The sequence below is a fragment of the Gorilla gorilla genome, chromosome X (genome assembly GCF_029281585.2).
Source record: "Gorilla gorilla gorilla isolate KB3781 chromosome X, NHGRI_mGorGor1-v2.1_pri, whole genome shotgun sequence".
In the NCBI taxonomy this organism is placed as follows: domain Eukaryota; kingdom Metazoa; phylum Chordata; class Mammalia; order Primates; family Hominidae; genus Gorilla; species Gorilla gorilla.
Window position 1 is genome coordinate 59,643,057 of NC_073247.2, and position 23,655 is coordinate 59,666,711.

At 49.6% G+C, this 23,655-nt stretch overlaps 1 protein-coding gene across 2 annotated transcripts; it reads left to right on the forward strand.

Moving 5' to 3' along the window:
* The first annotated feature begins 1,406 nt into the window (after window positions 1-1,406).
* On the forward strand, window positions 1,407-19,175 carry PPP1R3F (protein phosphatase 1 regulatory subunit 3F). 2 transcript variants are annotated; one of them, XM_031006067.3, is made up of 4 exons: window positions 1,407-2,494; window positions 13,039-13,094; window positions 13,612-13,694; window positions 17,491-19,175. In XM_031006067.3, exons 1-4 carry the CDS (start codon window positions 1,494-1,496, stop codon window positions 18,745-18,747), a joined length of 2,397 nt encoding a protein of 798 aa, XP_030861927.1. In that variant the 5' UTR covers window positions 1,407-1,493; the 3' UTR covers window positions 18,748-19,175. The 2 variants fall into 2 exon arrangements, with proteins under 2 accessions (XP_030861927.1, XP_004064192.2); XM_004064144.5 differs by having other exon boundaries at window positions 13,615-13,694.
* The last annotated feature ends 4,480 nt before the right edge of the window (window positions 19,176-23,655 follow it).

A 23,655-nucleotide genomic window follows, 5' to 3' on the forward strand; every position in this document is an offset into this window, starting at 1 on the left:
AGATGGAAGCAGCAGAAGGAACAGCACTCTTGGGAGAGGGAACAGTAGAAACAGAGATGGGGGGACAGAAAGAAGGGAGGTGAGGCCCCTGTGGGGTGTGGAGTGTCAGGTTGGGCAAGAAGGACAGGGCTTTGATTGTGATTCCATTAGTCAGAAGCTACCCATATGCCCAATCAACTTCTGGTAGCACACAGTCAGGTCAGTGTTTGCTGAGCTGAAATTTAAAAAAGTGAATCCTTCAGAAAGTTAAATTTCCTATTCGGCCATTCATTCAACAATAGTATCAAGTCCTGGAGAGTGCTTGTGGCTAACAATCAGGGGCATTCTTGGCTTGTGGCACTGCTCAAGCAAAGGTTGTAGTTGGGCAGGGAGGACCCAGTAAGTAACTAACTGCAACAGGAGAGTCATTTTCACTTTCCTAGTTCACACACCAAGGTGTGGTCTAGGCCTTCAGGGGCTCTGGGTATTCCTGGGGCAATGGGGAGTCACGGAGGGCTAGGGAGAGGGTAACCCCATCCCTGAGAAGCACATTTTTCCTAATGGCTGCCTGCGTTCTATGGTTCTGCTGTCCGGCCACCCAATAGCTCAGACTTGCCTACACAGCGTCCTCCTCTCCAGCCTCCTTATTGGCTACTCATGCCTCCCTTCACACCACCTACACTGCCCCCGTCGGCTCTGCTTTTTTCCCCATCTTGCCTCTAAGTCCTCCCTCCGTCCCGCTGCACTATCTAGCCTCGGCATTGGCTCATCCCATACTAGTACTGTCCTTTGAGGTCTCTCCGCCTTCACCCTGGCTCCCTCATTGGCTATCCGCCAGCTCTCGTCCTCGCTCCCGCCTTCAGCCTCCACCTCCATTGGCTCGGCTCCCTACACACCCGCCTCTTGGTCTCCTTTTAGCCTTCGTATTGGCTAGCTCCACCTTGGCACCACCCCTCGAAGCCGCAGTGCACGCTCACAAGCCTCCCCGTTGGCTCGCTGCAGCCATTGTCGTCATCCCACGCGTGGCTCTCCATTGGCTGTTCTCTCTCTCTAGCTACCATTCCACCGCCTACGCAACCCGCGGGATCTCCCACTTTTTGGGCCTCTGCGTTCGTTCCCGGCTGCCCTCATCGCCTGTAGCCATTCCACTTTTCCCACCGCCCACATGCCTCTCCCGCTCAGACTTCCGCATTAGCTGCTTCTGTTTTCTTCATCATGGATTTCACACCACCCCCATTCCGGCGTCTCCATTGATTCCTCGATCATCCCGCCCCCTACACCGCCCACTCCCGGGCATCCCCATTGGCTGCGTGCTTCTCCGGCTCTCAATTCGCTGTACGTCATCCGCGCATGGCTGCCCATTGGCCCTCTGCAATACTTGTCTTCATCTCACCGCCTACGCCCCCGTGAGCCGTACCCCTCCGCGCTGGCCTTCCCATTGGCTGCCCGCCCCTTCAGGCCCGGCCCCCGCCGGTCCCGCCGCCGGTGCCGTCGGTGCCGCCGCCGCCGCCGATATGGCGCGTACGGCCCCTGTGGAGCCCCCGCTGCGGCATTCCGCACCCCCCTCGCCGGCCGCGGGTGAGCCCCGCACCTCGGTCGAGGCGGCGGTGGCCCCGCGGAGGGTGCTGTTCGCCGACGAGGCCTTGGGGCTGCCGCTGGCGCAGTTGCGCCGCTACCGGCCGTGGGGCGGGCCCGGGGCGGGCAAGATGGCGGCGGCGGCCAGGCAAGATGGCGGCGGCGGCGGGGCCGACGAGGACGACGATGGCGAGGATGGGGATGAAGGGGAGGAGGAAGAGGAGGCTTGCCCCGAGCCCTCACCGCTGTGCCCCGTCCCCGCTGGCGGGGGGTTTTACCTGGTCCCCACATTTTCGCTGCCGCCTGCGCCGGGCCGTCTGGAGCGCTTGGGGCGCGTCATGGTGGAGCTGGAGGCGCTGCTGCCGCCTCCCGGAGCGGTCCCCGGGGGTGCCGGGGTGTGGGTGCCTGGGGGCCGCCCGCCGGTGCTGCGCGGGTTGGTACGCGTGCTGAACCGCTCCTTCGAGAAGGCGGTGCACGTGCGGGCCTCACACGACGGCTGGGCTTCCTTCTGCGACCACCCAGCGCGCTACGTCCCGCGCAGCCCGCCGTGGGCAGGAGCGGGAGGAACAGGAGCAGGAGATCCCATCCTGGATCCGGGGCTCGGCCTGGGCCCCGGCCAGGCATCCGCCTCCTCGCCCGACGACGGCGGCCGCACTGACCGCTTTGCCTTCCAGCTGCCCTTTGCTGAGGGCGCGGGCGATGGGGCGCGCCTCGACTTCGTGGTGCGCTATGAGACCCCCGAGGGCACTTTCTGGGCCAACAACCACGGCCGCAACTACACAGTCCTGCTCCGGATCGCACCCGCTCCCACACCCACTGATGCCGAAGGGCTGCCCCAGCAGCAGCAGCTGCCGCAGCTGGAGCCACAGCCCGAGTGCCAGGGTCCCGTGGAGGCTGAGGCCAGGCAGCTGAAGAGCTGCATGAAGCCGGTGAGGCGCAGGTAATGTCAGCCAGCGCCACCTCCGCCAACGCAGGGCTGTGTCTGGGATGGAGGACAAGCATTCCGGCCCAGGAACCCCTCAGGCCTGCTCTCCAGGACAGGGAGGAGGGTGCATTGAGTCAGTCAGTCAAAGAGTGATGGAGGTCAAACATGTGCTAGGCACTGTTTTAACTGGGGTTTTATTCCTCCATTTATTGAGTTCCACTGTAAAGCCCTGAACAAGACAGACATCTACCCTACCCTCAAGGATTCATACAGGCTCCTATGGGAGACAGTTTGAAAAAACAAGCGAGCAAGCAGATAGGATAAATAGGGACAAAGTTAGCTGCTGAAGGGAGTAAGGGGATAGATTGGGAGGGAATGACTGTGTCAGACATGCTGTTAAAGGGAGGGCCTTTGAGGAGGTGAGTCCCGAATGATGATAAAGAAGAGTTATGCAGATACGGTGGGGAGGTGGGGGAGAGTTTGTAGGAAAAGGAACAGGGAGGACTTTTCTGAGGAGGTTTCATTTAAACTAAGTCCTGAATGATGAAGAACAGTTATGTGCATATATGGAACAAGGGTGTTCTAGGTAGAGGAAACAGCAAGTGCAAAGGTCCTGGGGTGGAAATGAGCTTGGTGTGAATGATCAGCAGTGTGCTGGAGTGGAGAGAACTGCAGTGACATAGTGTGGACCAAGGGCTTTGCCAGTGGGGGGTAGAGCAGATTCTCTTTCTGACAGAGCAGGAAACCAGGATTCCAGAGGTGGAGAAACTGGTTGAGGCAGTGATGGCGCCTGGCTCTTCCAGTTCACCCATGCCTGACCTTGAAGCCTGTGCACTCTACTGTTACGCTGTAATCTACTTTTGAGTCCTGTGGAGGCGAGGGGCTGAGCCCATGCTCTCACAAGAAAGCAGTGGCTCTAGGAGAGACAGAACCAGATGGGTACTGGACTTGAAGTTTTTGTCCCTTGTTTTTTTGCCACACCACCTGTGATCATTCAGGGACAGGGAGAAATAATCAGTTATACCCCAGGGGGCCCCAGAAGATTTCCCTAGGTTTCCTCTATCAAGCTATGAGTTCTTTTAAGGGCAGCAGCTAGGCCTGATTCTTTTTGCGGTCACCTAAGTCTGGCCCAGGATCACTAGATTCTCCCTAAAATGTATACATTTCCCTGTTCCTGGGAGGACTGGGAATGGAAATGGGAAAATGCTTTTTGGACCTTGTATGTATACGCTTGGTCAGAAGCCCCTGGCTGCAGTAAGACATTTGTGGGTTCTGCTGGTTCTGGTAAGGCCTTAGGCTGTGAGTGGTTCAGAAAGGTCTAGCTCCGGGCTGGTGGGCAGATGTGCCTGGGTAACTGAGCAGGCAGGCAGGTACCCACTCACCCACCTGTGAGCCCCACCATAATCTGAGACTTCATTTAAAGGGGGCAGGCAGCATGGTTTTTCTTACAGCATTAAGAGTGTGGATTCTGGCATAGATTGCCTGGGTTCAAATCCTGGCGCTGCCACTTACTGGCCTTGTGACCTTGGCCAACGCATCTAACTACACCATGCCTCAGGACCCTCACCTGTAAAACAGAATTATAGCATCTACTTTATGGGATAAGAGTAAAGGTGCTCAGAACCGAGTCTGGCTCAAAGTAGTATCATACAGGTGTTAGCTAGTGTCAGTATTTAGGGAGCCACACCTACAGTTTCCTGGATTCCTCTCCTAAATTTGGCTCCGCCCATTAGCTGTGTGGCCTTGCCTCCGTTTCCTTCTCTGCTAAGGGAAATGACAGTCACTTTGCATGGTTGGATTGAATGCAGCAAACATGGGCAAGGTAACTGAAGCATGGTGGTAACTGCAAAAGATAACTGGCCAGCATTTACTGATTTCTGTGCTATGAACATCAGATCCATTCTCTCCGTAAGGCCTGCTGTGCATGCTGTGTTGTGTAGGTGCTATGATTATCCCCATTTAGTAGAGGGGAGACAGGTAGCTCAGAGAGATGAGCCAGCTTGCTCAAAGCCTCTCAGCTAGTGAGTGACAGGGCCAGGGAAGAAATGCTAGGGACATTTTTTTTTTTCTATTTTTTTTTTTTTTAAACTGATCCTCTAGAAAGCCTGGCATGATTCAGGGCAAATTCTGGATTTCAGTCTTGGTGTTCCCAGCATGTCGTGCTTTCCTTTTACCTTTTTTTTTTTTTTTTTGCTTTATCGAGGTATACCTACATAAAGTGTACTGATATTCCGTGTATAGCCCAGTGGATTTGTACATATGTATGCACTTGTGTTACCACCACCCAGATGAAGATACTGAGCAGGTCCAGTACCCCAGAGCCACCTTCATTTCTATCACTTTCCCAAGCTGTCATCCCCGCCGGCTGTCATGGGAACCCTGTCTGTAAGATGCGACAGTTTGGGTAAAGGAGTTTGGTCATTTTAAAGAGTGTGAAAGGCAGAGAACAGAGAAATCAAAACCTTGCAGGGCCAAGGTGGGTGGAGAGGGTGTTTTTCTTTTAACATACATGGGCGGTTTTAAGGAGAAATTGAAGCAGCCTGTTCAGACAATTGTTTTGGTATCTGGCCCCAGGTCTGTGGTTCCTAACATGACTTGTGATATTATTTTAAGTGGGCAGATGGCTTTTTGATAGCTTCTTTATCTTTCGATCTCAGCTCTTGCAAAGGGGAGGTTGGTGCTCATTGCAAGATCAGCGATAAGGGTTTCTTTGTAGGTCGGTGGCTTTCTTGGTGAGTACATTTCAACATATTATTGTCTTAGAACCTGTGTGCTGCCAGTGACTTGCAGCACTGTTGAAGACTAGCCACCCTTTGTGACCTAGCCCTCTTGGGAAATGGTGGAGGATCTCAGGGTATATCCCTTACCTGTGGGAGCCCTATCATAGAGGGCTTCCTGTTGAGGAAATGTTAGCTGCAGGCCCTCTGTGCACTGAGCACAGCCACATCAGGTGAGGGCATGGGAGAAGTCCGTGGTAGCCATCAGGATAGAGTTCAGAAACCCAAATGGCTGCTTTCCCTGGGTTGCTGGACCAGGCATTTGGTAACTCTAAAGCTTAGAGATGATTCATCGACAAGCATTTATTGACTGCCTACTGTGTGCTGGGCACAGTGCTAGGTTCCAGCAGGGAAAGAGATGCAGAGTGGTCCTAAGATGTCACAGGGCTTGTGGGATGGAGTACAGAGGATTTGTTGTATGAGACCTGGCTGAGCCCCTGCTCTTCGCCAGGCACTTCACTGAGTACTATATTTTCATACAAGGTCTGGTTTAATTCCGACAACATTCCCTGTGAAGTAGAGGGTTTTAAATTTCTCTTTCCTGGATGAGCAAACTGAGGCTCCCAGAGTCCAAAGTCCTAGGGCTGGTGTGGGGAAAAGCCCTCCTGATCTTCCTTGGCACTTGACACTACCCTTTGGAAGTGTCCTATTCCTCTTAAAAGTAAAGACCAAGAGAGCCTCACCATGGTCTTCAAGCACCCTCCCATCCCATTCCCCAATCTGGCCTCCACTGGCTTATAGTCTTAACACCAGTGGTCTTTCTGAGCTCCTGTCACCATGGTCTTTCTGTTACTCCAAAGGGCCTCGCTCCTTTCTGCTGCAGGGCCTTTGCCCCTGCTGTTTCCTTCACCAGGAACATTTATCCCGTACCCCTTGCAGTCTCCTCCAGTGTTGATCCCTCAGTTCTAAGAGGACTTCCCCAGGGGAGCCTGTCCACCCCAGTGTCCTCGGGCCCCTGGCTTTTTCATAGCACTCATCAGCCCAGCACGTGCTAAGCTTGGTTAGAGAATGTCCCATGGCAGAGCAGATGAACATCGCCACCAGTCGAGGGGTCATCAGCCACCCTGCCTAGCAGTTCTACTATATTTTTTTGATCCACTTGTTTCTCCTCTGAAGTGACTCTTTCAAATGTTCTTTACCTTCAGACTTTCTCTCCTGCTTCAAAAAACAAAACAGAAGCCATAAGAATGGAACTCCCTATAACTTGCGGCCCCCAAGTCTGCACGCTGATTTCCCTCCCCTGTGTTACGGATGACGAGGAGTCCCTTCTTGCTCAGGCCACTTCTCCCTCCTGTGCTCTGGGTCCCAGTTTCTGCTACTTGCTCTAGAATCTGACATCATCAGTCACCTTTTCTCTCCTGGCAGGTTTTCTGCTGCCCTCCTTGCTTGATCCTCTATTCACCTTTGCCTGTGCCAGCATCCCTTCTGTCTCCGCTGACCCCACGTTCTCTCCCTCCTGCTTCTGGCCAGCACCTCATCACCCTCCCCTTCACTGCCGACCCCTGCAGAGTTGCCTGTACTTGCCTTCTGCACTTGCTCACCCCCGTAAGTGTTAGCCCCCGGCATCTGCCAGATTCTGCAGGTGGTTTTTTAGTTTTCCTCTTGAAGTGGTTGACCACTCCTACTTAAAACACTTTGTCTTCCCTTGCCTTGAGACCACACTCTGCTGGTTTTCCTCTTAACTCTCTGGCCCTTCTCTTTCTCCTGCCTCTTCCCTTAGCTTCATGTATCCAAACTCGGCGTCTCCACTTGACTGATGGCCCAAATAATTCCTCAAACTCACCTTGTCGGGGACTGCATTCATCACCTCTCCCACAGTGTTCCCAAGCAGCCTCTCACTCCCCTACCTCCCCACTTGCTCGTTTTGCTTTTCAGCATCCTTAAGCCCTGCCTGACCCTGCAGATTGGGCCAGGGACCCTTATTCTAGGGCATTCTTTCCTTTTCTAAAGGCACTGATCGCAGTTTGTAGTTATATCTTTATTAGGGGGTTGCTGGATGACTCTCTGCCCCGCTAGACTGTAAGCTCCGTGAGGGGTAGGGACATGGTCTGCTTTCATTCACCACTGTATTCCTGCAGGCCTGCCACAGTGCCTGGCACTTAGCAGGTGCTCAATAAATGTTTGTTGAAATAATGAGTTTGAGTATTTTTTTAATGTCTTCCTCCATACTGAATTGTAAGCTTCCTAGTTGGATTTGCTCACCATGGTGTCTCCAGGGTCCGTCACTGGGGCTGATGCACAGGAAGGCCCACTGTCTTTCAGTGCACCTATAACTGAAGGGATGGGGATCCAACCTGCTATCCGAGTTGGCAGCCTCAGGGGAAACCAGAATAACCGGAGTTGAACGGGACAAGTCAGGGGGCATCTTAGTTGTCTGTAGAGTGAGGAATTAATGTGAACGTGATCCTCTTTTATGCCACAGAAAACTTGGTAGGGCATTATGGTTAAGGACACGGGCCTAAGGCCACGTGCTAAGAAAGTGGCAGAGCTGGGATCTGAGCCTGTGTGGTCCTGTTCTAGTGCTCCAGCTCTTAGCTACTGTACCAGGCTGGGTGATGCATTTTACCAGCAGGGCAACACTGGGCAAGTTGCTTTCCTTTCAGAGCTTCAGTTTCCCTCAATGGAAATTTGGAGGGGGTTACTGTTAAGCGCTTTATAGGTACTTTTCAAATATTTCTTTGATCTGCTGAACAACTCACTGATGTAGGTATTATTATCCCCTCCTTAGAGATGAGATAACTGAGGCACAGAGAGGTTAAGTAACTTGCCCCAGGTCACACAGCTGATAGGTGGCAGAGCTGGAATTGTTCAAAATTGCATATCCTAACCCTTTATTGAGTTGTGAAATCAATTTACTGGGTTTCAACAAGCATTAAAAAGAAAAAGGAAATAGCATAAGAAATGCCAGTGTATCACCACATGCAGTAAAGGTAAGTATTGTTTCACTCGAAGAACAACCATTTTTCAGTTATTTATATGTCTGTTTACACGTGTGGGTGTGCTGGGTTATGATGTAGAATGGATTTCTTACTATGGGTCGTGGCCAAAGAATGAAGTCATGGCTGTTGAAGAAGCTCATGGCACGAGAAACTGCTCTCCCTCTACCCCACTGGATCACCCGCAAGTCCCAGAGTTGAGGCTGACACACTTGTTGGGGAAGGCAAAGCAGTGCCCCACATAACTTGGTGGCTTTCACAGCCACCTTCAAACCCTGTTCTTTTCAGAAAGCAGATGGCTCAGGGTAACTGCAATTCTGAGTATCGTGGGGCAGGTTTCTGAAGCCACTCATCCCCCCGGAAAGTCAGCGTTATCTTCAGGTTGACTACATGGGAGCCGGGGTCTGCTGAGTTTCCCTTTGGGTTTCAGTGCCTGACCCACTTTGGGCTGGCAAAATTCTTTGAAAACATGAATGCTGGGGGTGCTCCAGAGGACTCGGGTGGTGGTGGCAATGGCAGTCTGTGACTGCTCTGAAAGTCTGCTTTGCTTTTCTCCACAGGGCTTGTCAGCCCTCACCCACTCGCTTACTCTGTGACTGGCGATTCACCTTTCTTGGCTTTCTTGGCTGGCCTAGGCCGGGGCCAACACCACCTCTTTCCAAATCCTCACCCTCTGGTCTCCTCGGGGCCTATCAGCTTGGCAGCCATTGTGTTTCCTGATGGCCGGAGGAATTTGCACGCCCAGGAGACTGGCGTGCAGGCCTGAGATGGCCCCTTTTAGTCGACATCAGCTTGACTAGTGCTCACTAGCACCCAAATGATGCATGTCCAAGATTTTCCAGATCTGTGTGCCGTGGCCCCTATGGCTCACTGCCCTTGAGGGGATGCCACGTGGTACTTGTGGGGCTGGTGCCAAAAGAACAGGTTTCCTTCTTGAAAACGAGCAGGCATACTGCAGGTACAGTTTTGTTCTTAATCTTCTCCCTCCCCATTTTTCTAAGAACCCCTCTTCTCTGTTACCGATCAGTGAGTCAGTATACATTTGTACTTGATTTCTCTTACTATCCTCATGTTGATTGAAGTCATAGCTGCCCTTGAGTTTTTACTGTGAAAGACGGTTCAAAGATAACTTGTTTCTTTTTAAGCCCACAATTTCAAACTCTCTTCAAAGTGGAGCCCTCCTGGGGTGTTTGTTACCAGCGTGGTTGTGTAGTCAGTGAGTGTAGAGATGCAGTTCCTTGAGTTTTAGTTTTTGCATTTGTAAAAAGGAAGGGTGTTGTTTTGAAGGATAGATGTGAAGGTTTTCAAATGCCTTGGTATGTCAATGAGAGGGGCCCATGGTGGAGGAGGTGAACAATACATGCTTGTGCTTTCTGCTTTCATATCTGACTTTGGAGAACGACTTGTTTGCTTCTGCCGATGTTGTGGATCTTGGGATTGGCTCAATGGCGTGACCTGCTTTTTGGATGTTCTCGCCCTCCTCAGCCATGGAAAGGGTGCTCTGGGGGCTGAAGGATTGATTGTGTATTTGTTTTTCTTTCTCCTTCCTCCAACTGAATTGTGGAGTCCTTTACCTGCTGGCTAGCTGCTTCCTGAGTGTTCTCCTTTTTCTCTCTCACATCTATGACTCTGCAGTGGCTTTTAGAAGCCTGTTTGTAATATATGTCCGGACTAGGCCAGATGGAGGAGAAGGCTTGCCTGCTACTGCGCACAGGTGGGAGGGCTGGCTTTCTGTCTGTCTGTGGGCCTTCTTGAAGAGGCTTGGTTTAGAAGATCCTAGGAGGAGGATGTTTTCTGTCATGAAGGACTATGGTAACAAAAAGAAGTAAAGTTAGTGCAGCCTGGCAGAAATTGTGTTGAGACAAAAGTCCAAAGACCTGGATTTTAGGACCACGGAGGGGCTTGGTGTGGGACCAAGCTGGTTTGCTCTGAATCTCTCTTTCTCATCTGTGATGTGTGGGAGGTGGCAGCTGGGCTCCCAGAGTCACCCACCCTAGGCCCTGTAGTATTCTGATTCAAGTACCTCTGGTGGGATTTGTGAGTCCTAGACAGTAGAGAAAGACAGACGGTCCCTTCTAGACTTTAGATCCGTATATATGGTTCAAACGTTCTCCCCGAGGGTGTTTATAGAAAGCAGTTCTTGCAGCCATTCTGTGTCTAGTGGCCTCCTAGCCACACATGTCCCAGGCCCATGGAGGTAGGGAAATGGGGAATGAATATGTGGGCAAAGGCAGGTCCAAAGAAAAGCCTGCATGAAGGAGGAGGGAGGGATCTTGTCTAGTATTGATGCCTCCCTCCATCTACTTCTAGAAAGGATGGAGATGGGTTGGGTAAGACCCCAGTCTTCCTCATCCAAGAAGCAGCAGCTGACTGGGTAAGAGCCAAAAGGCCTGGGTTGTGATGTGAAGTGTATGACCTTGAGCCATTTACTCAGCCTCTGTTTTATCCTCTGTAAAATGGAGACAATAGTACTGCCTGCTTCAGAGGATTACAAGTACCTGTCTCATAGGGTGATTGTGAGGATTGAATTAACACATGTTGCCCAGGCACCATGGCTCATGCCTGTAGTACTAGGACTTCGGGAGGCTGAGATGGGAGGATCGCTTGAGTCAGGAGTTCACGACCAGCCTGGTCAACATACCAAGACCCCATCTCTAAAAACAAAATTCAAAAAAACAAAAACAAAAACCAAAAAACCCCAAAAACTTCTTTAAAAAAATGTGAAGCACTTAGAACAGTGTGTAATGCCATAGTAGGTACTATGTATGGGTCAGATGGTGATACTCTTGTTTCTGTGAAGGTAATTGGTTATGGGTTTTCAAAAAGTTTCAACCAGGCCGGGCATGGTGGCTCATGCCTGTAACCCCAGCACATTGGGAGGCCGAGGAGGGTGGATCACCTGAGGTCAGGAGTTCGAGACCAGCCTGGCCAACATGGCAAAACCCGGTCTCTATTAAAAATACAAAAATTAGCTGGCTGTGATGGTGGGTACCTGTAATCCCTGATACTTGAGAGGCTGAGGCAGGAGAATCACTTGAACCTGGGAGGCAGAGGTTGCAGTGAGCTGAGATCATGCCACTGCACTCCAGCCTGGCGACAGAACGAGACTCCATCTCAAAAAATAAAATTTTTCAACCATTGTCAGAAGTATCAAGAATGTCACATTGCCTCTTAGGAAGAAAAAGGTGCGGGCATTCGCCCCAGCTCCTCTCAGGTTTTAGTCAATGCTTCCCTCATTTACCTTAATCTGTAGACACTTGATACTCATTTTCAGAATAAGAACAGTGACTTCTCCATGATGAGATGCCACCCCTGGGAGGACCCACCTGAAATGCACTCGGCTTATGCCACTCAGGGATCTGACTGGCCTGGTGAAGGAGGAGCAAGGCCCATAAATATCTACAGTTGATTCAATCCCAGCTGTGTGTCAGGCCCTGATTTCTGGCTGTCCATCCTCATTCCTCTTGACTGCCCTGTGCTTAGTGCACATCCTGACTCCCCAGGGCTCTATTTTATGAGTGAGGAGGTGAAGCAACCTGCCAGGCTGATATGGGGACGAGAGGGTTAGCATAGGGACCCAGGCCTCTGTGACCTCCCTCCCAGTCTCCATTTGTGTTCCTTCCTCTGCCTCACAGTCTTGTCTACCTGCCATTTCTTAGAAAAGGTGTTTTTGTTTTGTTTTGTTTTGTTTTGTTTTGTTTTTGTGAGATAATCTCTCAGTCTGTCGCCCAGGCTGGAGTGCAGTGGTGTGATTTCGGCTCACTGCAATCTCTGCCTCTTGGGTTCAAGCGATTTTCCTGCCTCAGCCTCCCAGGTAGTTGGGATTACAGGCGCCCACCACCACGCCCGGCTAATTTTTATATTTTTAGTAGAGACGGAGTTTCACCATGTTGGCCAGGCTGGTCTTGAATTCCTGACCTCAGGTGATCCACCTGCCTCGGCCTCCCAAAGTGTTGGGATTACAGATGTGAGCCACCGCGTCTGGCCTTTTTTTTTTTTTTTTGAGACTGAGTTTCACTCTTGTCCCCTAGGCTGGAGTGCAATGGCGCGATCTTGGCTCACTGCAACCTCCACCTCCGAGGTTCAAATGATTCTCCTGCCTCGGCCTCCCAAGTAGTTGGGACTATGGGCGTGCACCGCCATGCCCGGCTAATTTTTTGTATTTTTAGTAGAGACAGGGTTTCATCATGTTGCCCAGGCTGGTCTTCAACTCCTAACCTCAAGTGGTCTCCCTGCCTCAGCCTCCCAAAGTGCTGGAATTACAGGTGTAAGCCACCACGCCCAGCCGAAAAGATGGGTTCTTCTATCTTTTCTCTTTCCATAGCCAGGAATATATCCTAAAGAAATGATACAAGTGTCGATAAAACTATGCCCAATGCTGTTTGCTGGTTTGCTTTGCAACCTCTAAATGAAAGAACTTGGCTGCTTAGTAGGAAGGGAATGGTATGATATGAGTATTAAGCAGTGATTTGAAATGTTTGCAAAAGTGTATAATGATGTTTCTTACTGTTAAATGGACAAAGCTAGCTGTGAAATTATGTCTGTAGAATCTAAATGATTTCGTAGAATATCTGGAAGGAAATTTTCCAGAATGGTAACAGTAGTTGTCTCTGGCTGATGTGTGATTGTTTTTCTTGCTTCTTTAGACTTTCCTGTATTTTGTGAATTTTCTATAATGAGGCTGTAGGACTTTTAGGATGAGGGGATAAACAAAGGCAGCAGAAGAGAAAACATCAGCTGTCAGGTGAAGGTGGGCTAGCACAGAGACTCAGAAGGTGCCAGTGGGTGGCAGAAGTGACCTCTCAGGGTATTATTAGATCCATGTACTCTCTCCTCTGCCCTGCAGGCCTGCCGAGGAGGAATTGAAGACGAAGAACATGGATGATAACACCTCTGCCATGGGTAAGCAATTGGCAAGCTTCGGAAGTTTTAGCTTGTATTTACCATGTCTTTCTTCCTACTGTTTTTCTTTCTATAAAAATGAAAAAGGCTGGGCTCAGTGGCTCATGCCTGTAATCCCAGCACTTTGGGAGGCTGAGGCAGGAGGATTACTTGAGGCCAGGAGTTCGAGATGAGCCTGGGCAACATAGTGAGACCTCATCTCTTAAAAAAAAAAAAAAGACAGGCATGCTGGCATGCATCCGTAGTCCCTGCTACTCGGGAGGCTGAGCTGGGAGGATCATTTGAGCCCGGGAGGTTGATGCTGCAGTGAGTCATGATTGTGCCACTGCACCCCAGCCTTGGTGACACATCGAGACCCTATCTCAAAAAAAAAATGAAGGGGTACCCTCTGCTTTAGATTGTCACAGAAAGCTTCAGAGGCAAAACTGCCAGTTGGCTAGGATGGCAGATTTTCTTAACAAAACCATACCTACTTGTATGCCTGTCTTGCCCAATGCTGCCTTTCTCTTCCCTCTAGCAGAGCATCCTGATGTCCAGGAGTCAGTGGGTCCACTGGTAGCCCCCACCCCTCTCCGTCCATGGCCTCAGATGACACTTCAGGTAAGTGGGTCCTTGCAGCCTTGGAGTAGACAGCCCAATAGGAGGCTCACAGTGTGACTATTGCTGGGCTGGGTGGTGGGGCCCACTAGCTCTGGGTCGTCCCTGGGTTGGAGGGAGGGCACAAAACTCAGAACCTGATGGGGGAGGGGGAGAATGCAGTTACTCACCTGGGCTTGTAGAAATGTCATTTGTTAATTTAGCAAAAATTTATGGAGTGCTTGTTCTGTGCTAAGCACTGTTACAAATATGCAAAAACGCTCTTTGAGGGGGCTTATGTGTTAGTAGGGTGAGACATGATAAAGTAATAGAATATATGGTACTTTAGGTGATGATGAGTGATAAGGAAAAATAGAAAGGAATAGGGAGTGGGTGAGAGACTGTGTGTGTGTGTGTGTGTGTGTGTGTGTGTGTGTGTGTGTGTGTGTGTGTGTGTGTGTGTGTTGTGGGCAGGGGTCGGTTGCAACTTTAGATTGGGTGGCCTGGGAAGGCTTTAGTGATTAGTGAGATCTGAGCGAAGATCTGAGGAAGGTGAGAGAGTGAGCCACGTGGATAACTAAGGGAAGAACATCCCAGGCGAGTGTGAAGTTCCTGAGGTGAGGCCATGACTAACGTGTGTGAGGGACAGTGTAGAAGCCAGCGCAGCAGGGGCAGAACGAGGGAGGGGGAGAGTGGTGCGGGGTGAGGGTAGAGAGGTGGCTGAGGACAGATTGGGTGGCGCCTCACACAGGCCATGGTGAAGACTTTGGCTTTTACTCCGAGTGAGGGGGAGCCGCAAGAGCATTGTGGACGGAGGAGGGATGTGATCTGATTTAGGATTTAACAGGCTCCCTCTGGCTGCTGCTTGGAAAATAGACGTCAGAGCAAGGGTGGAAACAGGCGACTCGTGAAGGGGAGGCCACTGCAGTGGTCCAGGCGAGCGTGGTGGTAGGTAGGGGAGGTAGAGACATTTTGGAGGGTGTGTGTGTGTGTGTGTGTGTGTGTGTGTGTGTGTATGTGTGTGTGAACTTTTTAATTACAAAAAGTTTCAAACATACAAAAGTAAAATAGTATAACGAACCTACATACACCATCCCCCAGCTTCAGTAAATATCAACACATGCCCATTCTTATTTTATCTGTACCCCGTCTCCTCCCTCCCATTCCCTCTGGAATTATTTTGGAAGACATCCAGACATCATCCCATCCATAAATACTTCTGTTTGTATCTCAGAAAATTAAGAACTCTTTTTTGTTTTTTTTTTTGAGACAGAGTCTCACTCTGTCACCTAGGCTGGAGTGCAGTGGTGTGATCTCGGCTTACTGCAACCTCTGCCTCCTGGGTTCAAGCAAGTACATCCAGCTAATTTTTGTATTTTTAGTAGAGACGGGATCCGTTGCCTTGGCCTCCCAAAGTGCTGGGATTACAGGTGTGAGCCATCACGTCTGGCCAGAAAATTAAGAATTCTTAACCCCACAATACTATCATCACACCTTAGAAAATAAACGGTAATTCCTCAGTATCATCAAGTATTTGGTCAGTGTTCAAGTTTCCTTCTCTCATAAGTGTTTAGGATCCAAACAAGGTTGACATGTTGCATTTGATTGATGTGTCTCTTTAGATTTTTAAAATCTCCCCCACTTTGTTTCTTTGCAATTTGTTGGTTGAAGAAACTTTGCTTGTCCTGTAGAATTTTCCAGTCTGGGTCTGGCTGATTACATCCAGGTGGAAATACATTTCTTACTCCATTTTTATTAATTTATTAATTCTATTAATTAATGTAATCTTATTAAATTTATTTAATTTAATTTATCAAATTGTATTAAACGAATGTATTTAATCTTTTATTATTAAATTAACTAGAATTAACTCTATTTAATTCTATTATTCCCACTTCCTTTATTAGCTAGAATTCTTCTCTAAAGAAAAACTGTCCCACACCAGCTATTTGGCTACTTTGAGATATAGTTTGTGCAGAAAAAGCAGTGTAAATATTTAATTTTTTCCATTTTATTTACCAGTTTTCAGAGAAGTACTACTACAAAGGTGACCAATAAAAGGATTTTTGGTTTTGTGTCATTATGAACTCATGAATTCAAACATATTTGAATGAGTTTTAATCCATTGCACTTATTTGTTTGCTTTTTTTGATGCTTAAATTGAACTATCCCTGGCTAGTAGGAGCTTATTGAGATGGGCTCCTCTGTCCTTTTGACACACCCTCATCATTCTGTGAGCCTTTCTCACATCTTCCATGACAATATGTGCTAGGTTCATCCTGTACTCTCCCTGCCCCAAGCCTGGAAACAGCCATTTCTTTCTTGCTTTTCTTTTCTTTATTTTCTTTTTCTTTTTCTTTCTTTTCTTTCCTTTCCTTTCTTTCCTTACCTTTCCTGTCTTTCTTTCCTTTCCTTTGTCTCTCTCTTTCTTTTCTTTTACTTTATTTTTTTCTTTTACTTTATTTTTCTTTCCTTTCTTTCCTCTCTCTCTCTCTTTCTTTCTTTTTTCTTTTTTGAGTCAGAGTCTTTCTCTGTCGCCCAGGCTGGAGTGCAGTGGCACAATCTCGGTTCACTGCAACCTCTGCCTTCTGGGTTCAAGCGATTCTCCTGTCTCAGCCTCTTGAGTAGCTGGGATTACAGGCACATGCCACCACACCCGGCTGATTTTTGTATTTTTGCAGAGACGGGGTTTCACCATGTTGGCCAGGCTGGTCTTGAACTCCTGACCTGCCTGGTGATCCACCTGCCTTGGCCTCCCAAAGTGCTGGGATTACAGGCGTGAGCCACTGAGCCTGGCCAGAAACAGCTATTTCTTTAAGGAGCACTGATTCCTTTCAGTGGAGAGTGGCATTCAAAGGCCAAGATTTGGGGGCTCGGCATGCTTGCTGCTACTAGATTGGTCATTGTTTCTAGGCCCTTTCAAAAGATGGAGCTAGGAAATAATTGTTTTTTAAAGAGAAGATGATACATCATGGGTTCATATGGACATCCTGGCTATGTTTTGGGAGTTTTTTGCATTTTATTTTTATTTTTTTAAATGTTTTTAATTTTTAATTTTTGAGGGGACATAGTAAGTGTATATATTTATGGAGATGTTTTGATATAGGCATGCATTGCATAATAATCACATCATGGAGAATGAGGTATGCATCTCCTCAAGCATTTATCCTTTGTGTTACAAACAATCCACTTACACTTTTTTTTTTTTTTTTGAGACAAAGTCTCTGTCGCCCAGGCTGCAGTGCAGTGGCACAGTCTCGGCTCACTGCAATCTCTGCCCTCTGGGTTCAAGTGATTCTCCTGCCTCAGCCTCTTGAGATTACAGGCGCACAACACCACGCCCAGCTAATTTTTGTATTTTTGGTAGAGACGGGGTTTTACCATGTTGGCCAGGCTGGTCTCAAACTCCTAGTTTCATGTGATCCGCCCGCCTTGGCTTCCTAAAGTTCTTGGATTACAGGTGAGAGCCACTGTGCCTGGCTACTTACACTTTTAGTTATTTTAACTGGCTCTGTTTTGAAGGTAAGCCAGCAGTATTTAGTGATGATCATTCACCAAATATTCACACCCACCGAATTCCTCAGCTTTATAATCTGCAAGAAGCCCTGTTTTACTGCATCCAATTGTGTTATTTTACCATAGATGACAGTCTTTGGAGTCTAGACAGTGACAGAGGGTGCTTTAAGGCATTTTTATATAGCAAACCCTGTGGGGCTGGCTGTGGGCTGTCACACTTCTTACTGTCTCTGCTTGTTCCATCCCCTCCTCTGCTTCATTCCCTTGCTTTTTCTCTGCCCCCTTGCCCCGGCCATGGCTCCAGGTTTCTGACGTTCCGATGACTGGCAACCCCGCAGAAGAAGGTGACGTCCCCAGAAGCAGTCCACCTGTGGCTTTTACAGAGGTCCTCCAGGCACCGGCCATCAGGATTCCCCCCTCCTCCCCTCTCTGTGGCCTGGGTGGCTCCCCCAGAGACCAGGCCTCAGGGCCCGATGCGAGCGAGGGGGCCACCGGGCCTTTCCTGGAGCCCAGTCAGCAGCAGGCAGAGGCCACATGGGGAGTATCGAGTGAGAATGGAGGGGGGCTGGAGGCTGTGAGTGGGTCGGAGGAGCTGCTCGGTGAGGACACCATCGACCAGGAGCTGGAGCAGCTCTACCTGTCTCACCTGAGCCGCCTACGGGCTGCTGTGGCTGCGGGTGGGGCAGGGGGTGGTGGGGAGGGCTCCACAGATGGAGGGATGTCCCCCAGCCATCCCCTGGGCATACTGACGGACCGCGACCTGATCTTGAAGTGGCCTGGCCCTGAGCGGGCCCTGAACAGCGCCCTGGCTGAGGAGATCACGCTGCACTATGCCCGGCTGGGGCGTGGCGTGGAGCTCATCAAGGACACCGAAGACCCTGATGATGAAGGGGAGGGTGAAGAGGGGCTCTCTGTCACACCCTCCAGCCCAGAAGGGGACAGCCCCAAGGAATCGCCTCCAGAAATCCTCTCCGGGGCCCGTTCTGTGGTAGCCACTATGGGAGATGTGTGGCTCCCATGGGCAGAGGGCTCAGGATGTGACGGCCCTGTGGTTCTGGGTACAGAGGGTCAGTTCACTGGGGATCCTGAGAAAGGGCTGGGCAAGGACACCAGCTCTTTGCACATGAATAGGGTGATAGCTGGGGTGACCGAGTCCCTGGGGGAGGCCGGGACAGAAGCCCAGATAGAGGTCACCAGTGAGTGGGCAGGCAGCTTGGATCCCATATCTGGCAAGGAGCCAGCCTCTCCCGTCCTTCTGCAGGGGCAAAATCCCACCCTCCTCAGTCCCTTGGGGGCCGAAATCTGTCTCTCTAGTGTAGCCAGGCCTCATGTGAGCTCCCAGGATGAAAAGGATGCAGGCCCAAGCCTTGAACCCCCGAAGAAGTCTCCCACCCTAGCAGTCCCTGCAGAATGTGTGTGTGCACTGCCTCCTCAGCTCCGGGGGCCCTTGACCCAGACTCTGGGGGTCCTGGCCGGGCTAGTGGTGGTCCCTGTGGCTCTGAACAGCGGTGTGTCCCTCCTGGTGCTTGCGCTGTGCCTCTCTCTGGCTTGGTTCTCATAGGCTCTGCTTGTGGGATCAGCAGAGGCTTAAGATGGGATACATGGCCTGTGCAGTGAGGGGACCTGGGTCCTTTGCTTCTGAGAATGCTCAACTGAAAGAGAGGCCTTCTCATCCCCAAGCTCTCCAGTCAACACAGGGCTCCCTGTGGTGACACCAGTGGAGATGAGGGAACGGGTAGATGGTGTGAGTGAGGGGAACTTTTAGAGTGGAACTGGGCATGTCCTCCGCCTACCCCCTGAGCCTGTATTTATTTTTGTATAATTCTCTGGATGAGGGAGAGTGGTCATGAGCTGGTCTTGGGGCACAATTACCCAGAGATATATTTATTAACAGCCAACCTGTGCAACCTGCTGGAGCTTTATTTTTAATTTAATTTATATAGAGTACCTATTATTATATGCCACAATAGAGCTCTATGAGAAACAGTGTCTTGCGGTGTAGTGTTCTCCTGTTTGGGCATGAGTGTGCAGGGTGGTCACTTTCTGTGGGAGGATCACAGTGGGGAGTTGGGGGTGGGACGTGGTCGCCTGCTGCTGCTTCAACATGTCTGTCCTTGAAGATCTGTGTCTCCTCGTCTCGTGGTCCTAATCCATATGGTTCTTTGTCTTTTCCACATTCTGCCTGTGGGACCCTACAGGTGTGTATTTGGATGGTGGTGGTGGGAGCCAGGGAGGAAGAGTGGCAGCCACATGAGGGTTTGGTGTCAGTCACATGGTTGCAGTGGTAGCTGTGGTCTCCTGTGGATGTGGGGACATCAGTTGTGAATCAGCCACAAGGTTTTGAGGTTACTGAAAAAACAGCCTTTGACACCAGCAGGGAGACCCCTTAGTCCCCGAGATAAGGAAGGCTTCAGAAAGGAAAGAGGAGTTAATGTACTGCAGTACTTGGTAGCACAGTTGCTGTCCACAGACATCACATTTCTACTAAAAACAGGAAGCCCAGAAGCTTTGAAAGAAAGATATATATTTATTGCATGCAAATAAAAAACTGCTCAACAAAATAAAACACCACATATTTATTTACTTCCCTTTACAGCAAAACCTATTGGAAGAAATATTTATACGAGCTTTCTTCAGTTCTTCTATGATGCCTTCCTGAAATAGCCCCAATCAGATCTTTTTTGCCCAACCATTTCAGCAAAATTGCTGAAGATATTCACATTGTTATAGCCATGGTTAAGTCTCAGATGTCATCTTACTTGGGATATTGGCAGCATTTGACATAGTTGATCATTTCTACCTTGCAACCCTTTCTTCACTTGGTTTCCAAGATACCACACTCTCCTCATTTCCCTTCTTCCTCACTGGCCACTGTGCAAAGCTGTCAGTTCTCTTGAAACTGCTTTGTAGGTTCAATGCAAATCCAACCACAATTCCAATAGAGTTTTGCCTGTGTGTAGATCATGACACATTAATTCTTAAATTTATGTAGAAGTGCCAAGACTAGCCAGGACACTGATACTTATTGTAATGGTATATTCAGATGGCACGATATTTTTGCAAGAGTAGACAAATCGACCAATAAAAAAATAGTGATCTCAGAAACAGTGTAGACACACTCGTGTAGACACAGAACTGGTGACCAAGGAAGTGTGTTAGACCAGTGAGGAAATGATTGGATTTTGAATAAATAGAACAATTAGTTACCCGCATTGAAAAATATGAACTTGGATCCCTACTTTACAACACAAATAAAAATAATTCTAAGTGGGTTTAAAGCCTAAATGCGAAGGGCAAAACCAAAGCGCTTTAAGAATGCAATGAGGCAGGGCCGGGTGCTGTGGCTCACTCTTGTAATCCCAGCACTTTGGGAGGTCTAGAAGGGCGGATCAGGAGTTTGAGACCACCAGCCTGGCCAACATGGTGAAACCCCGTCTCTACTAAAAATACAAAAATTAGCTGGGCATCCACCTGTAGTCCCAGCTGTTTGGGAGGCTGAGGCGGGACAATCGCTTGAACTCGGGAGGCAGAGGTTGCAGTGAGCCGAGATGGCACCACTGCACTCCAGCCTGGGCCACAGATCGAGACTCCATCTCAAAAACAAAACAAAACAAAAAACAAGGCAAAACACCTTCGTATACTCATGGTAGCAAAGTTTTTCTTCATCATGACACAGAAACAACCATAAATGAAAATTATGAAACATTCAGTGACCTTAAAATTAGGAATGTCCATTGATCAAAAGACACCATAAAGAGAGTGAAAACCTTATGTAGTAGGTTGCTATGAATAAAAGCAAAACAAACAAAAAGGAGTGAAAACACAAGTGAAAAATTGGGAGGAGATAATGGAATCACATATAACTGATGAAGGGCTCAAACCTTAGATGCCAATAAGCATCTAAATAAATTGTGGTATATTCGCAGAATGGAATATTGTATAATGAGAATGGAAGATCCATAACTGCACGAAAGCATACAGATGAATCACAAAAAGCCAAACAAAAGCTTCCACACTGATCCATTTATGCAAAGTTCACAAGCATGCAAAACTCATGAATTACCACCTAAGTGGTGACATTGTAAAGAAAAGCGAGGGGCTGATTACCAGAGTCAGGATAGTGTTCACCTCTGGCAGAGGGAGGGATGTGGCTGAGAAGGGGCCCAGAGGACTTCTGGGATGTCAATAATGGTTCACTGCTTGACCTGGGAGACTGTTCATGGATGTGCAATTTATTCATCATCATTAAAACAGACTTATGGGCTGGGCGCAGTGGCTCACACCTATAATCCCAGCACTTTGGGAGGCTGAGGCAGGCATATCACTTGAGGTCAGGAGTTCGAGACCAGCCTGGCCAATGTGGGGAAACCCCATCTGTACTAAAAGTATAAAAATTAGCCGGGCGTGGTGGTGGGCGCCTGTAATCCCAGCTACTTGGGAGGCTGAGGCGGGAGAATCACTAGAACCCAGGAGGTGGAGGTTGCAGTGGGCCGAGATCGCACCACTGCACTCCAGTCTGGGCAACAGAGCGAGACTCTTGTCTCAAAAAAACAAAACAACCCCCCCTATACATTTAGGTTTTATACACTCTTATGCAAAGACCTCACAAGTGAAGCAGAGTGCAGTGGGAAGTGGGAGTAGCATGAGTGTCCGAGACTCCTGCACACAGGCTTGCAGAGACTCCAGCCTCCTGGTGTGAACCACAGTGTAGGCGGCCTCCTTCCCGCAGAACAATCCCTGGGCTCCGGGTCTTGCCTTCTGTTTGTGGAGATCGACTAGTGGGGAATCCTCTATCGTGTGCCCCTGACACCAGCCATAGAGTGGGGCCTCTTGGGATGGACAAGACCTGTCCGTATTGTCCTCAGATGTTGGGGTCCATCTCCCCTCAGGCCTCATTCACACCCACAATAGCCCAGGACACATGGGCTTTGGGGCCTGGTGGGCCTCATAAAAGCCTGGAACCCCGAGCCCTGGTGGTGTGACCTTGGGCAAGTCACCCATTCTAGACCAGCCTCAGTTCCCCATTCATAAAGGGGGCTGATGCCCATCAAGCAGGGTAGGTGCAGGCTTTGGGGAAAACGTTGTACTGCCCTCCTCCTGAGCCCACGTTAGACAGGTCTTATAGTCAAGGCAGGGTAGGAGGGTGGACAGGAGCAGGGGCTGGAGTGACACAGTTTGGGACTAAATTGCCCAGGGTCACACAGTGGGCAAGTGGCTTCAGCCCTCTGTGCCTCCCTTTGCTCGTCTGTCATCAGGGTAATAACTTTTCCTCCTCACAGGGTTAAGTGAGGAAGAGGTGAGATGACTCTTCAGTCACTGAGCAGTGCCAGGCACAGGGCAAGACTGAGTACACGCCCGTTGTCATTCCCCCTGGCTGGAGCTCTTGCAATCACTGTTATGCCCCCACCCTGCCCTCTCCCATTAGTCTGTTAATGTGGTGAATTACATTGATAAGTTTGTACATCTGTCTTTTAAAATTGAGACGCAATCTTGTTCTGTCACTCACGGCTCACTGCAGCCTCAACCTCCTGGGTTCAAGTGATCCTCCGACCTCAGCCTCCCGAGTAGCTGGGACTACAGGCACATGCCACCATGCCCAGCTAATTTTTATACTTTTACTAGAGACAGGGTTTTGCCATGTTGCCCAGGCTGGTCTCGAGCTCCTCAGCTCAAGCAATCCACCTGCCTCAGCCTCCCAAAGTTTTGGGATTACAGGCATGAGCACATCCAGCCTACTTTTCTCTCTCTCTCTCTCTCTCTCTCTCTCTCTCTCTCTCTCTCTCTGTCTGTCTCTCTCCTTTCTTTCTTGACGGAGTCTCACTCTTTCTCCCAGGCTGGAGTGAAGTGGCGCATTCTCAGCTCACTGTAACCTCTGCCCCCTGGGTTCAAGAGATTCTTCTGCCTCAGCCTTCTGAGTAGCTAGGATTACAGGCATGCGCCACCATGCCTGGCTAGTTTTTGTGTTTTTAGTAGAGACAGTGTTTCGCCATGTTGGCCAGGCTGGTCTCGAACTCCTGACCTCAGGTGATCCACCCGCCTCAGCCTCCCAAAGTGGTAGGATTACAGGTATGAGCCACCGCGCCTGGCTCTACTTTTCTTTTTTAAAATTTTAGTGGCCAGTTACTAGATAAACTCTATTTTTATCACCCATTTACAGGTGAGGGCCTTCCATGTTCTTATCAGCCCTGAGCTCAGCCCTTTGCCGAGGCCTTCCTGGTCCGCCTCTCCCTCCTCCTTGTGACTAGGGCCAGCATCTTAGTCTCACAGTGGCCCCTTCTCTCTCTGTCCTCAGCCTTCAGCCCTGCTATCACCCACCCGCATCCTACAACCCCTCTGCTTCCCCTCTTCAGTGTTTTTTGTCCAGGATGAGACCAAGTCCAAACCTGAGCTTCCTGCTAAGTCAAAGTGACTTTTTCCTTTCAGTCAGGGAAGCCTGACTAAAGCCTCTGGTCCCACGGTGAGGTCTTGG